The 14,929-nt window shown below is 33.5% G+C and overlaps 1 protein-coding gene across 2 annotated transcripts in view; it reads left to right on the top strand.

The window, feature by feature from the left end:
* oxsr1b (oxidative stress responsive kinase 1b) overlaps window positions 1–14,929 on the top strand; it is a 66,080-nt gene that overhangs the window by 25,419 nt on the left and 25,732 nt on the right. For both annotated transcript variants that reach the window (XM_051098684.1, XM_051098685.1), the window contains exon 3: window positions 3,925–4,033. In XM_051098684.1, the coding sequence (XP_050954641.1) occupies window positions 3,925–4,033 (109 nt within the window). The remainder of the gene's footprint in view (window positions 1–3,924; window positions 4,034–14,929) is intronic.

The raw sequence follows: 14,929 nt of genomic DNA on the forward strand, positions 1-14,929 counted from the left end.
GTTTTAATCTGGTTTTCAAGCTAATGGAAAAAGCTTGTTTCTGGTGGCATGTTGGTGGATTGTGTGTGTGTGTGTGTTTGTGTAATGAGGGATCAGGGCACTGTGAGAATCTCTTCCTGGATATTTTTCCCTGTCATTGGCATAGATTAAATTAGATACTTGTCACTGGATAGTTACAGTGCATAAGAATTTGCCTGAGTAACCAAATTCACAAACGTTTACCCGAGGCTTTAACGTAATTTTGATTCAAATGGATATGTTTACTGGAGAACATCATATGTGGAGTGAGAAATTTGCCCTGAGGAAGACGGAAAGTGTTTTTTCCACTGGGCATGCAGGCAGTGACATAACCGCAGACAAAGAGTCTCAGTGCTTCTCTTTGCTCATTGTCCTCTGGACGTCCACGAATCGGGTGGCAAACAGTCTCTTGATGTCACCCTCCCTGTTCTGGCTATTGTTTTTGTCTCTCTCGGGTAGACGTCGGCCAGCCAAACCGAGATGACCCTCGGCTTCTACTGTGAGAACGCAGATGGAGCGCTAGCCAGCGAACGTCCAAAGCCCGCCCCGTGTGTTATTGTTTTCATATGCCCTCAACCTGGTGTCCATCGTGGAGCTGGACGCAGGCTTTGTGGAGCCAGCCAAAGCTGAGTGAATTGTTGAATGACGTCCAGCTTTGGGACGTGCCCAGTGGCACACTGTTGGGGTGTCGGTGACCCCACGGTGTTGGCACGGGAGGAGCTTTGTGTTGACTGGCATACATGATTGCACTCGTAGGTTTATTTTTTTGGGTCAGTGGAAAACATGGCTCATATTCACAGGGTCATTTGAGGACTCGGCTTGGAAAGTTCAATTGCCATGAGTTGTTTTTCATAAACTTGAAATGGCATGTTTTCTTATTGACTTTTTATCTAAATATTGGAGGAGACTGCTGCAACCCGCCCCGTTATACTTGAAGCAGAGTGGTGCACTTCATTTGAACATGGCTGCATTTTTTTTTTTTTGCTTCATTTCATTACTGTGCTTTCCAGGATTACAAAGCGGCAAATGCTTATATTCAAAGCTTAGTTAATTTAGAAGGGAAGTGTATGTACATTGTATGCAGTGTTGATGCAGGCTTTTAAAACAGGTTGAGTTGAGGCATGCTGATTTCATACTTGGGTCTCTGCCATTTCTGTCATTCCTGTAGTACTGGACTATTGAGTAGGGATTGCAAAAGACTTTTGTGGGCTTGTTAGGTTTGGCTTTTCAACATTAGCAACACAGTTCAAAGAAGCTTTTACACCTGACTTAAAGGTGCTTAAACATTTTAGTTCAAGAAATTCAAGAAATCAATTTTTTTATTCTTATTGGGTTTTTTTTTTTTCCAATGTTTTAAGTATTATATATATATATATATATATATATATATATAGAATAAAACAAACTATAAACTATATATATATAAAAGTGTATATATATATATAAGTGTATATATAGAATAAACATATAGAATAATAATAGAATAAAACAAACTATAATTATTTTAATAAACAAAGCACTTTTGCTTTCCATGTAAATCTAATGAATAGACAGTTTTATTGTGTCTTTTCAAGCTGTTTTGTTTTGAAGATATAATAAAATAAATAAAATATAATAAAATAAATAAAATAAAATAAAATACTTTTTTTATTTAAATAAAAATACATTCTTTTTTTCATGTAACTAATGAAAAGGGCCTTTTAAGGTGGTTATTTTTAATTGGTTTATTTTTTAATTTTTTTCTATTTTTAGAGTAAGAATAAAAAATAAAAATTAGTTTTATTTAAATAAAAAGCCATGTGTTTTCATGAATCTGCAGTGAATGTGTACTTTTATTGAAGCTTTGCCTCTTTTTTATTTTTTAATCTATTTATTTATTTGTTTGTTTGTTTTTAATTTTAAATAAATCACTCTTTTCCATGTGACTACAACGAATGGGTGCTTTTAAATTTTTTAGATTTTGTGTAGAATATACACTACCGTTCAAAAGTTTGGGGTCAGTAAGACTTGTAATAGTCTTTAAAGAAGTCTCTTATGCTCATCAAGGCTGCATTTATTGGATTAAAAATATAGAAAAAAAAACAGTAATATTGCAAAATGTTTTTACAATATAATATAATGTTTTTTATTTTAACATACTTTAAAATAGAATTTATTCCTGTGATGAAAAGCTGAATTTTTATCAGCTGTTACTCCAGTCTTAAGTGTCACATGATCCTTCAGAAATCATTTTAATATGCGGATTTATTATTAGAATGATCAATGTTGGATAATATCAACAGTTGTGCTGCCAAATATTTTTTGGAACCTGTGATTTTTTTTTTTTTTTTTTTTTTTTTTTTTTTTTTTCAGGATTCTTTCATGAATAACAAGTTTAAAAAGTACAGTGTTTATTCAAAATATAAATATTTTATAACAATGTAAATTATTTATTATTAACTTTTAATAAACTTTTAATTATTAACTTAATACATCCTTGGTGAATAAAAGTATTAATTTGTTAATAAAAATGTACTGACCCCAAACTTTTGAACGGTAGTGTGTATATATATATATATATGTGTGTATATATATATATATATATATATATATATATATATATTTTTTTTTTTTTTTTATAACTGTAATAAATGGGCACTTTTTATGCTGCTTTTGCATCTCCCTTTTCAAGCTGTTTTGTTTTGCAGACATAAAATAATAAAAAGTTAAATAAAATACTTTTTTCTTTAAATAAAAAGCCATTATTTTTCATGTTACTGCAATGAAAAGGCTGTTTTATTGTGGTTATTTTTAAAAAAAGCCATGTTTTCCATGAAACTGCAGTGAATGGGTACTTTTACTGTGCCTTTTCATCTTTTTCTAAGCTCGAAATCTTTGGTCGACATTGACTTTAATTTTAACAAACCAGCACAAGACCGTATGAAGATTCAGCATTATGAAGGTATGAAGTCATGCGGCAATTCATTACCATTAACCCTAAGTTTTTTTAGTTTCTCTTATTGATTGCTTTGCATTGCATGTAACACACTGAACAAGCCTGGGCCTGACAGCAAAACAAAAACAGTAGAATTGCTTTGTAATATCATTAGTAAGCCCCCACCATCAAGTGAATCGGGGGAAAGCTCAAGAGTGATGGATTCGGCTGCGGTCCCAACATTACCTCAGCTGTCAATCTCTCCGAGCTGCAAGGGCTTCGCTTCAACTACTCCGTCAACTGGAAAGACTACCAAAAAAAAGGGGATGGAGAGGAAAACGACTTGTTTTTCCTTGTTTTCAAATGCCGAAAAATCTATCAAGCAGCGGCGTTTCTCTGATGGATATTGACAGTAACATATACACCTATTTATTTGGATTCCTTAGTTATTTGGAACAGACTGTAAGGCAGTCAGATGAAGGTGTCATGGTGTTTACAGCATGCTTAGATGGATGTTGTTTATTTTTACAGTTCGTACGTGCTTCGCGGTCAGTGGAAGCGACCGGAGTTGCTTCTTACACGAGTGAGCTAATAAAAACTAGTATTTTACCTGAAGTACGTAAATATCTGCACTGATCCTGAAGATTTGCCAACTGTGCAACTGAGCCAGACTTGTTTAAACATTAATCCAGATTTGGAATGGCACCATTGTGAGACACCGCAGTTATTCGGTTAAGCCGTGAGGCCCAGTGCATTCTGGACCACATACTATGTGACTGTATACACAGGAAATGCCTTATGGTGAGCTGCTTTAGACTGTGACCAGCACATGTGCTGATTACCGCATGTAATGCTGTTTCGTACTTCCCTGGAGGAAGCAAATTATTGTTTTGTCCAATTATTGCACACTCTGAATCATTTAGAAAGGATATTGGTTAAATCAGGTTACTGTCAATGAAGAGTGATTGTCTTTCTCTTGTTTCTCTCTCTAGAAAGAGATTCAGGCGATGAGCCAGTGTCACCATCCCAACATTGTGTCGTACTACACCTCGTTCGTGGTGAAGGATGAGCTGTGGTTGGTCATGAAGCTGCTCAGTGGTGGTAAGTCCCGCCCACCTGCTCTTTTTCATCCAATCCAAACACTTCATGTCATTGCTTATGTCCAAATGATGGAAAATGCCATTCAAAGGTAGGAAGACATCAAGACATTCAATATTTATGTATTATCCTGTCTTCTAAGAAGACTGAATTTGGTCAGTTTTTGAAGACAGTAAATTAACTCAGAATAGTTTAGTATTGAAAGGACGCACTGTTAATAACTTCAACAAAACAGAAAAAATCTAAAAAAGAACTAAAAAATTATTTGTTTATTAATAAATGAACAGTTTGTCACTTCAGATAGAGCATACAGCAAACATACACTACTGTTCAAAAGTTTTAAGATTTTTTTTTTTTAAATAAAAAGTCTTGTGTGGACCAGTGATTAAATATTTAATCAAAAATACAGTAAAAACTGTGATATTGTGAAATGCAAATGTACAATTTGAACTGTTTTCTTTTCTGTTCTTCCAAATATGAGTCACATGAGCCTTCAGAAATCATTTCAAATTGCTCAAATCACATTTGTTATTATCAGCAATGTTGAAAAGAGTTGTGCTACTTAATATTTTTAGCACCAAAATGAAAATTCTAGGCAGAATTTTTTATATATATATTTTTTTATTTTATTAAGTAGAATAAAATAATTTTGAGAGACTTTTTAATAATTTGAACAATAATTTTAATGCTACTGGATTTAAAAAATACAATCCAATAAAATAATCACACTTTTACTGAATTTAAAGCTATAAAATTGGACAGAAAATGTATTAATTTTAAGTAACAATATACTATTTTTGTTTAGTTTTATGCAACAGAATGAAATTTATTTATTTATATTTTATCTGAAAAAAAATCTGGCTGAAATTTCGGTGCATTTTTAGAATTCTTTGATGAATTGAAAGTTCAAAAGAACAGCATTTATTGAAATAGAAATCTTTTGTAGCATTTTCAGTGTTTTACTGTTACTTTTACTTCATTTAATGCATCGTTGTTGAATAAAAGTAATTTTTTTTAAAAATATCTAACTGAACAGTATCTGAACAATACGTCATGACAAAATCACAAAGTGTAGTTCTTGTCTATTTAAGTAAAATTAAGTCATTTTCTGAGATTTACTGTTTTAGTAAATTCTAGTTTCTAAAACAGTTTCTATTTATTTGTTTAAAATGTGGGTAGATGTATTAATATGTAAAGATGAACATATTTGTAAGTGTACATTATTGTTGCTGAATTCACAGTAGGCTTTTATATAAATTCCTGGACTTTCTCTTCATTTTCCCCATAGAATTGAGTTTGTAATTAATTTTGGTAACCAAGTTTGTTTCCCCCACTGTTAGCATTCTTTGTTGGCTGTATCCATGGAACAGTCCTTCATCTATCAAACACTGTTTGACTCTTTAAATTAGGATTTGCCCAAATAAATAGATGGTTTCTGTTGGTAATAAAAATACACTTCTGCATTTGTATTTCAGTTTTGAGTGTTAGCCACTGATTGGGATCTCAAATGACCCGTCAGAATGATAATGGAGTCTGCCAGGGGCTCCCCTACGGAGTTAATCACAGACCACTGTTAATTATAGCAGATGCATTAGTGCTGTGGCAGCCTGAGACTCTCAGGATGCAGGATTTCTTAGCGCAGTATTGCATTATATTGGCTGCTTCCAGGATAGATATCTTCTGATGATTGTGTAGAGCTGCAAGATGAGTCAAAATTAAACCAAAATATGGCTATATGGCTTAGTGCAATTATCAAATCACAAAGGCTGTGATTTAATTAAATAAATAAATGAACTAAAGTTATTTTAGTATTAACTTGGTATAGCGAGAAAATAGTCAGAATTGTGAGATACAAAAAATATTTATAAATATAAATAATTTTTAAAAATTATAAATATATTTATAAATTAAATAAATAAATGCACTAAAGTTATTTTAGTATTAACTTGGTATAGGGAGAAAATAGTCAGAATTGTGAGATACAAAAAATATTTATAAATATAAATAATTTTTAAAAATTATAAATATATTTAAAAATTAAATAAATAAATGCACTAAAGTTATTTTAGTATTAACTTGCTATAGCGAGAAAATAGTCTGAATTGTGAGATATAAAAAATATTTATAAATATAAATAATTAAAAAAATATATAAATATATTTATAAATTAAATAAATGCACTAAAGTTATTTTAGTATTAACTTGCTATAGCGAGAAAATAGTCAAAATTGTGAGATATAAAAAATATTTATAAATATAAATAATAAAAAAAAAAATTATAAATATATTTATAAATTAATTAAATAAATAAATACACTAAAGTTATTTTAGTATTAACTTGCTATAGCGAGAAAAGTCAGAATTGTGAGATACAAAAAATATTAATAATTTACAAGTTTATATTTCACAATTCTGACTTTTTCTCTGAATTGTAAGATATAAACTCATTTGTGAAAAAAGTCAGAATTGTGAGATAAATTCGCAATAGCGAGAAAATAGTCAGAATTGCGAAATATAAACTCGCTTTTGCAAGAAGTCAGAATTTTTATCCTGCAAGTCTGACTTTATAACTCAATTTTGACTTTATAACTCACAATTCTGAGAAAATGTCAGAATTGTGAGAGTTAAACTCATTTGCGAAAAAAGTCGTTGTGAAATATAAACTCACAATTGTGAAATATAAACTTGCATTTGCGAGAAGTCAGAATTGTTTTTATCTTGCAATTCTGACTTTATAACTCACAATTGTGAGTTTATGACTCATAATTCTGAGAAAAAGTCAGAATTGTGAGATATAAACTCGCAGTTGTGAGAAAAAAGTCAGAATTATGGGATCTAAACTTGCAACAGTAAGAAAAATCAGTATTGTTTTCATCTAGTAATTCTGACTTTATTTCCAACAATTATGAGTTTATAAAAAAATACCTTTCAAAAAAAGTCACATCAGACAATTCTGACTACAACTCGCAATCGCGAGTCTCACAATTCTAAGAAAAAAGTCAGAATTGTGAGATAAAAAGTCACAATCTAGTAAAAATAAGCACAAAAAAATACAATCAAGCACAGCAACCCTGGATTCTGTTTTCACCGCATTTTAACTTGTAATTGCAGATTTAATTAAAAAAATAAGTTTTCTCAAATCTTGTCAATCTGCTTTTTGCAGATTTCTCCTAAGACATGCACAGCATATCTTTTCTCTGACACGTGACGTTGTGCAAACAGATCGGAATTTGTCATCTCTTCTGCAGCTGTGAAGGTGCTGAGTGACTGTAAATAGTTTTATTTCAAAGTTTTAAACAGACCGTTTCTCGTCTTGATTTCATTGCGTCCTTAAGCTCCAGCAGTGCTCCTGTCTTTCCAGACCCCACTGTGTAAAGCTGCTGCTGAGAGTTTGATGATATGTTTCAAGCCAGCGTGTAATGTTCTGTCCTAGACGCAGCCAAGTGCTGGACAGGGAGATTATAGTCTGGCTCGTGCTGACACTGACAGCCGTGGGACGCGGCCTTTTTTCCCCCCGGTGCAGAGCTGAAATCACTCTGTCTGGATAATCGCTGTTCATTTTACGCCTGTCATCAGCTGCCGTGTCCTCCTCCTCCTGCTTCTGCCAGCTGAAGATGCCCAGGTGGCACGCTGCCCGTCTTAAATATGAAGGTAGGGCACAAGCCTGCAGACAGGCAGACAGGGCACATCACAGCGGGCCCCGTCTTAAATAATAATGGGTCTCTCATCAAAAGGGGCAGGGGGCTAGTTTAAATGTAATAGATACACAATAGATTGTAGAGATTTGTCAAGATAAATAGGGGCAGCTGCTGTGTTTTTATTGTGTAAAAACGGATAGTTTGGCTAAAAGTGAAAATTGTCATTATTTACTCACCCTCATGCTTTATCATTAAACATATCAGTTACTTTGCGGTCTATGCAGAGTCAAAAAGCTCTCAGATTTCATTAAAAATACCTTAATTTATGTTCTGAAGATGAACGAAGGTCTTATGAATTTGGATTGACATCAGAGTAATTAATGACAGAATTTTCTTTTTTGGGTGCACTGTCCCTTTAAATTTACCTTTTTAAAATCTGCAGAAACACTATGTTTTCAGTAAACACATTTGAAAAATATCTTTGTGTTTTTGTTTTGTCCATTCCATGAAATTCAATGGGATCCAAACAAAGTTGTTTTGGACCCCATTGACTTCCACTGTATGGATTATAAAACATAATCATAAAACATTACAGCTTTCTTTGGTGTTTTGCACCGATTTGGAATGACGTGAGTATAAGTAACTGTCCTTTTGATTTTTAAGGCAAAAATATGCCGGTCCCCTTCAGTGAACATTTAAAGAGCTGTACTGCTCAAAGCCAGCTGTTGGGTGGTGGCCTGAAGCTGTCCTTGAAATGTGACTTCTATGTGTTTAACCGTCCCATGTTGAGAGTGATGTGTGAGATATTTCCTTTGACAGCTGTCGGAAGTCATGACGTAAATAGGAATGTGATTTTGCGTGAAGCTGCTTGGTGGCATTCCATAGTGTCAGCACAGGAAGTGTGTTTAGGAAAGAACTGCAAAACAAATGATGTCGGTATCACATTTTTTCAGTTTACTAGGAAAATGGTATGTTTTTTTTAACAACACAATACTTGACATTGCTTCCACTTTCTTGTGTACTCTATACTGTCCTGTACTGTGAAGATAAAAGGGCCTTAAAGGAGAAGTCCACTTCCAGTACAAAAATTGACGGATAATGTACTCACCCCCTTGTCATCTAAGATGATTGTGTCTTTCTTTCTTCAGCCGTAAAGAAATTATGTTTTTTGAAGAAAACATTTCAGGATTTTTTTTTTCCATATAGTGGACTTCTATGGTACCCTAAGTTTGAACTTCCAAAATGCAGTTTAAATGCGGCTTCAAACGATCCCAAATGTGGTTGTAAACGATCCCAGCTGAGGAAGAAGGGTCTTATCTAGCGAAATGTTTGGTTATTTTCATAAAAATAATGGTATTTATATACTTTTTAATGTCAGACGCTTGAATAAAAAGGGGGTGAGTACATTATCTGTAATTTTTTTTTGTTCTTGAAGTGGACTTCTCCTTTAAAAAGAAAACAAGATCTCATAAATGCTTTATATACTTGTGGCCTTTACAGGAAGGCCGGAAAAAAAAGAAAGTCAGCTTCGCAGCCTGGCTTGTTTGTTAGGTACAAAGGTATGTGAGATAGGAATACGATCAATACCTTCATTAGCACGAAGCACAGAAGAGGCTGTGCTCTCTGGCCTCTGAACAGCACTTGTGAATAGAGCTTTTACAGCTAGATGGGAGTTTTACAACTTCACCACACGTCGTTGGCTGTTACCTCTGTTATGTATTGGATGTAAATGAGTCATTCTACAAAACAGCCGTTTGTGTACATATGTTAAAAAAAAAAAAGCTGAAGAATTATAAATAATAAAAGCTGTGGCTGACTCCAACTTTTATGTGATAATAGACATTTTTTTAAACATCAGAACAAATACGTATTTTTTTTATTTTCAATGTGTTTATTTAAAGGGGTCATTGGATGCCCAATCATAACACTTACACAATTTAACAGCAGTTAATTAAAAGTTGAACAAAAATTATATTTTTAAAGCCCTATGAAATGTGTTTTTTTTTTTCTTAAATTCAGTTTTCTGTTTCCATGAATTTTTTGAATCCGTTTTAATGGTTTCGTTACATTTTAATAATTAACACATCTCTAATTAGTTGATTTTATTTTATTTTTTCAAAAAAATATTTTTCTTGTTAATAAAGTTTTGGTAAATAGTTTTTTTTCTGGCACATATTCTTAAAAAAATTTGTTGTAATAATTTTAGTAGTAGTAGTAGTAGTAGTAGTACTATCATTACATTTAAGCAATATATTTCTGTCACAATTTCTTCAAGTTAAACCAAACTTTTACTTTGACAGGTTGTCGTGAAGACCTTTAAGTTTCTGTTTCTGTATGATATGACGATAGGTTTTCTTAGAAGAAATGGTAAAATGCTCATGAAGTGACTCTCAGAGCAGTTCTAGAGATTGTTTATGTGTTCATGTACTTTTTTTAGGGTGGCAGAGGCACCGCATGCTTCACTATGTGTGTAGTAAACAAAACTGTGTGTCTGCGCTATCCATTCACACAGAGACAAGCAGAACAGAGGATTCATGTTAAAAAATAGTATTTTTGTAGCTTAATATTTACAGACACTAGTCCATATCGCATTTTGATTTAAGTGTACTGACCTACTTTTAATTTATTAATTCAAAATTTGCCAAATTCCATGACATTCCACGTTATACAGTAAATTCCATTTTTTTTAATGCCTAGATTCCAAGATTTCGTCCACGTTTTCCGCATTGAGGAAATCATAGGACTCTACACACTTTATTTATGTGATAGAATATGTTAAATATTACAAAAATGGCTTCACGAATTGCCTATTCAAACTATAAAAGGCAGCCTTTTCATAGAAGGAGCCAGATGTCATCCATCCAATACTAAAAGTAATGACTGTGTCTCACAGGGTTAAGATGAACAACCCACTTAGCAGATAAAGTTTTGGACACTTGGCATATTAATATACTTAATCATACACAGACATAGGAGTACGAACACACACTAAGGAATTTCAACAGAAACTCTGCATTCTGGAATGTAAATTTGATGCTTTTTTTTTCTAGTCTTGACAGTGTCTTTTTTGATCCATCAAACAGATTACCCAGAGCAACTGAAATTTTTACTGCATTAATATTTTAAGCTAAAACTTTCGCTGTCTTGTGGATTTTAAGCATGATGTTTTGAAATATGGCATTGTGCCTGTGGTCACAGCCCACTGAGAGACAACAGATGCTTCCTATCTTCCCTTTATTCCCTCTGCTCCTCCACCCTTATTTTCTTGAAGTAATCTTTTCTTCACCATTGGCTCCGTATGGCCCTGTGCCCTTTGGCCCAGTGGGCATGCCATGGCATGTTCCACCCACTCCAATGCAGGATCTTTAGGAAGCCAGCAGTGTCAGATAGTTTGACAGCTGTTGGACAAAGAGTCATTTTCTTTTCCTGTTGTGGAAGCATGATTGGGATTACAGAATGGGCATTGGGGAGATTTCCTGGTGATACTTTTCCTCAAAGTGTCACATGAGAATATCAAGAATGCTTTTGCGCCACATGGTCACGGTTACTTTCGAGGGAGTTTGGCTCATGTGAAATTGATTTATATGGTATTTAATGAAATGAGAAGCGTTTACGGTCACGTCTCAATCACACCGTTCACCATCATGGTTTTCTTAACCCAAGATGTTCAAGTTGTTCGTTTCTATACAATGAAAGTCAATGATGACCAGAACTCCAAAAATGACAAAAAAATATAACTACACTACCAGTCAGAAGTTTTTTAACAGTAAGATTTTTAATGTTTTTAAAGCCTGCATTTATTTGATCCAAAGTACAGCAAAACAGTATAATTTTGAAATATTTTTACTATTTAAAATATCTATTTTCTGTTTGAATGTGAAACATGTGATTCATTCCTATGATTTTAAATCTTAATTTTTAGCATCATTATCCTTCAGAAATCATTATAATATTCTGATTTGCTGCTCCAAAAATATGTATTATTATTATTATTATTATTATTATTATTATTATTATTATTAATATTATTATTTTAAAAACAGCTGAGAAGAAAATTTTCAGGGTTCTTTGATCAATAGAAAGTTCAGAAGAACAGCATTTATCTTTTAGATAAATGCTGATCTTTGGATCTTTCTATTCATCAAAGAATCCTAAAAAAAATGTACTCAACAGTTTTAAATATTGATAATCATAATATTACTAAATATTTCTTGGTCAGCAAATCAGCATATTGGAATTGTAAAACACTGTAGGCTGGAGTAATGATGCTGAAAATTCAGCTTTGAAATCACAGGAATAAGTTACATTTTAAAATATATTAAAATTTGTTTTAAATAGTAAAAATATTTAAACATTTTACAGTTTTTGCTGTACTTTTTGCTGTATCAAATAAATGCAGGCTTGGTGAGCAGACTTCTTTAAAAACATCACAAATCTTACTGTTCAAAAACTTTTGACTGGAAGTGTATATTTCACATTTGTGGCTTCTGAAGAAAATAAAATCCAAAATTGTATTTTCAGAGAGGTTTTATGGTGATTTTTGCCATCTTTGTAGTGTGGCAACTCATGGTGACCATTTACTCAATGTATGGAAAAGAGCAGCATGAACATTCTGCTAAATATCTCCATTTGTGTTCCACATAAGAAAGTCACATGATTTCATAAAAATGACATGAGGGTGAGCAAATAATGACAGGATTTGTATATTTTTGGGTGGACTGTCTCTTTAAGTTAATATTAACCATGGAGCTCAAGATATTGAGGGGAGTTGTAGGAAATTACTACATTTTTATCTCTCCTGACACTAAGCATGTTTGCTGGTTTTACTCAACAGCCCCACCCATCAGCCTCACACGGGTTTGTAAACTGACGTAGATGCCAAGATCTCTCTCTCTCTCCCTCTCTGTGTTGGAGCTTGACTGCTCTTAATCCAGGTCGTAGCCATCACCGAAATTTGATGTGCTGTTCGCTCAGTCAGCAATGTGCTGGCTTCATGCCACACACATGCCCGCACACACACGCTTTTGCTGTCTTGTTTTTCCTCCAGTCGAATGCTCACTTCTTCGAGTTTTTATATGAAACAGGCTTCTGGCTACTTGGAGGTCGGTGATGCCCTTTTTAATCCGTGGAAGAAGAATGAGCTGTAGAAAGAAGAAAAAAAGAAACCATAATAAGAAAACACATGAGCCCTTTTTCTGTTTCTTGGAATCACTTTTACCATGAACTAGGGTGTGGGCGTGATAAACTACCTTGATTTCCTAGGCTATGATCTCTCAGTTTTTCCTGGTGAGTCATGCTGCACTTTAAAAATACTGTATTCTGAGCCTTTGCAAAATTGTATATTTGTATGTTTCACCCTTTTGACCATATTCAGTGCATGTTTTTTGTATTCACTCTCAAATGGCTTCAAAAGGTGAGAGTGATTTGGTATTTGAACTACTAATGCAGTAAAAACAGTAATATTGTGAAGTATTATTGTAATTTAAAATAACAGTTTTTTTATTTTTATATATTGTTTCCAATTGATATGATTCTCATTTTTACAAAACTATATTGATTCTTAAATCCCAAGAATTGATTAGTCTATCCTGTTTTTAGGTAATGAACATTGTAGCGCAGCTCCCATTCAATAAATCGTAATAAGCTTTGTGCTTTGTTACTTTTAATATGAAGCGAAGTCTCCGATTTCCAATTTTCTGCATTTTATTGTAATATTAAAACAATAAATGCCATTTTGGCACTGTTTAATGTGGAGTGACAGATCGCTGTAGCCCCTCAGTTCAAGAGAAGTAGCAGAGCTGAACGTGAAGTGATCATCTCCGCCACTTCAATACCAGTTTTAGCACAAAATAAATATGACTAAACAAAAGTATGATAAAAGAAAGAGTACAGCTTACAGAAATCTGTATTCTGTCTCATGTAATCGCTCAATCAGTGTTTCAAACGCAGAAAGATGTCAGTGTAATAATCTGTAAACAATATGTCACGTAACGTCACATTTACCTCCGAAAAAAACAGGTGCAAAGGCACATATTGAATCCTTTAGATTTCTTCTTCTTTTTCCGTTTCTTTCACTCTTGAGTTATGGCAGTCCAAAGAACCGCTCGTGGGAAAGTTATGAAATTTGGCACACTGATAGAGGACAGTCTGAACATTAACCATAGCAAGTTTGGAGTCTCAAACTCTGTGGCGCCACCACTTGTCCAAAGTTTCACTCATGTTTATGTGAACAACTTTTGAAATGTAAGGTCTAAAAGGAAAATTATTTTTTCCTTGCCATTTCGAATGAACACCAAAATTTAAAAATCGTGAGGTTTAGTTTTCCCACTATTTTTAATAGTTTGAAAAACCTACTTTTTTGAACTCGTCCTAGACAATTTGTCTGATTTTCCCCAAATTTGGCTCAGATCATCTTTAGACCATGATGGCAAAAAGTTTGGAAAGAAAGTTGATTAGTCAAACTGTTTTTGAATAATGCGTGAACGAATTTGACGAAGAGCATGCAAAAATGGATGTGAGGCTATATCTCCGCAACGGTTTGGTGTATTGACATCAAACTTGGTGTGTGTTATAACAACCATGACCTGAGGCTATCTGCACAGTTTCGGAGCAGTGCCACCTAATGGTCAGGAGATCCAAAACTGGTCTCTTTAAATTCAGTGCAGCATGCTGAGTCGAACCATACCCAGTTTTCCCGTATCAGGCGTTTTGGGCTAGTCTCAATTTTGTGTAAAATGCTCTGTTTCATGAACGCATTGGCATATCATTATGAAACTCGGTGTGTATGTTCGGCACCATTCTCTCACAGAACTCAAAAATTTTGGGGGCAGTGCCACTTTGTGGCCAAAAGTTATAAAAAGCATTTAAAAAAATGCTAATGACATTTGATTAAATTGGCCTATAGGTCATGCTATGCTGACAAAAAGTCATCAGTTTCCTGTCGATATATGAAACGGTTATCATTTAACACATCAACAAATTTGCCTCCAATCATTCCAAACTGTGTCTGAGGCTGTATCTCTGCAAAATTTTGACATATTGACACCAAACTTTGTATGTGCCATTGTCACCTCACACTGAATACACCACATCAATTTGATAACAGTGCCATATTAATCAAGAGTGATAAACCATTCATTAACCATTAATAATACAAGTTACAAAAGTACTAATAACTTTTGATTGCATTAGCCTTTTGTAATGAAACTCTAAATATTTTTTTGGGTCATGCCAACAAAATACATACCAATTATGATGTAGT

Source organism: Labeo rohita, chromosome 24, assembly GCF_022985175.1.
Source record: "Labeo rohita strain BAU-BD-2019 chromosome 24, IGBB_LRoh.1.0, whole genome shotgun sequence".
NCBI lineage: Eukaryota > Metazoa > Chordata > Actinopteri > Cypriniformes > Cyprinidae > Labeo > Labeo rohita.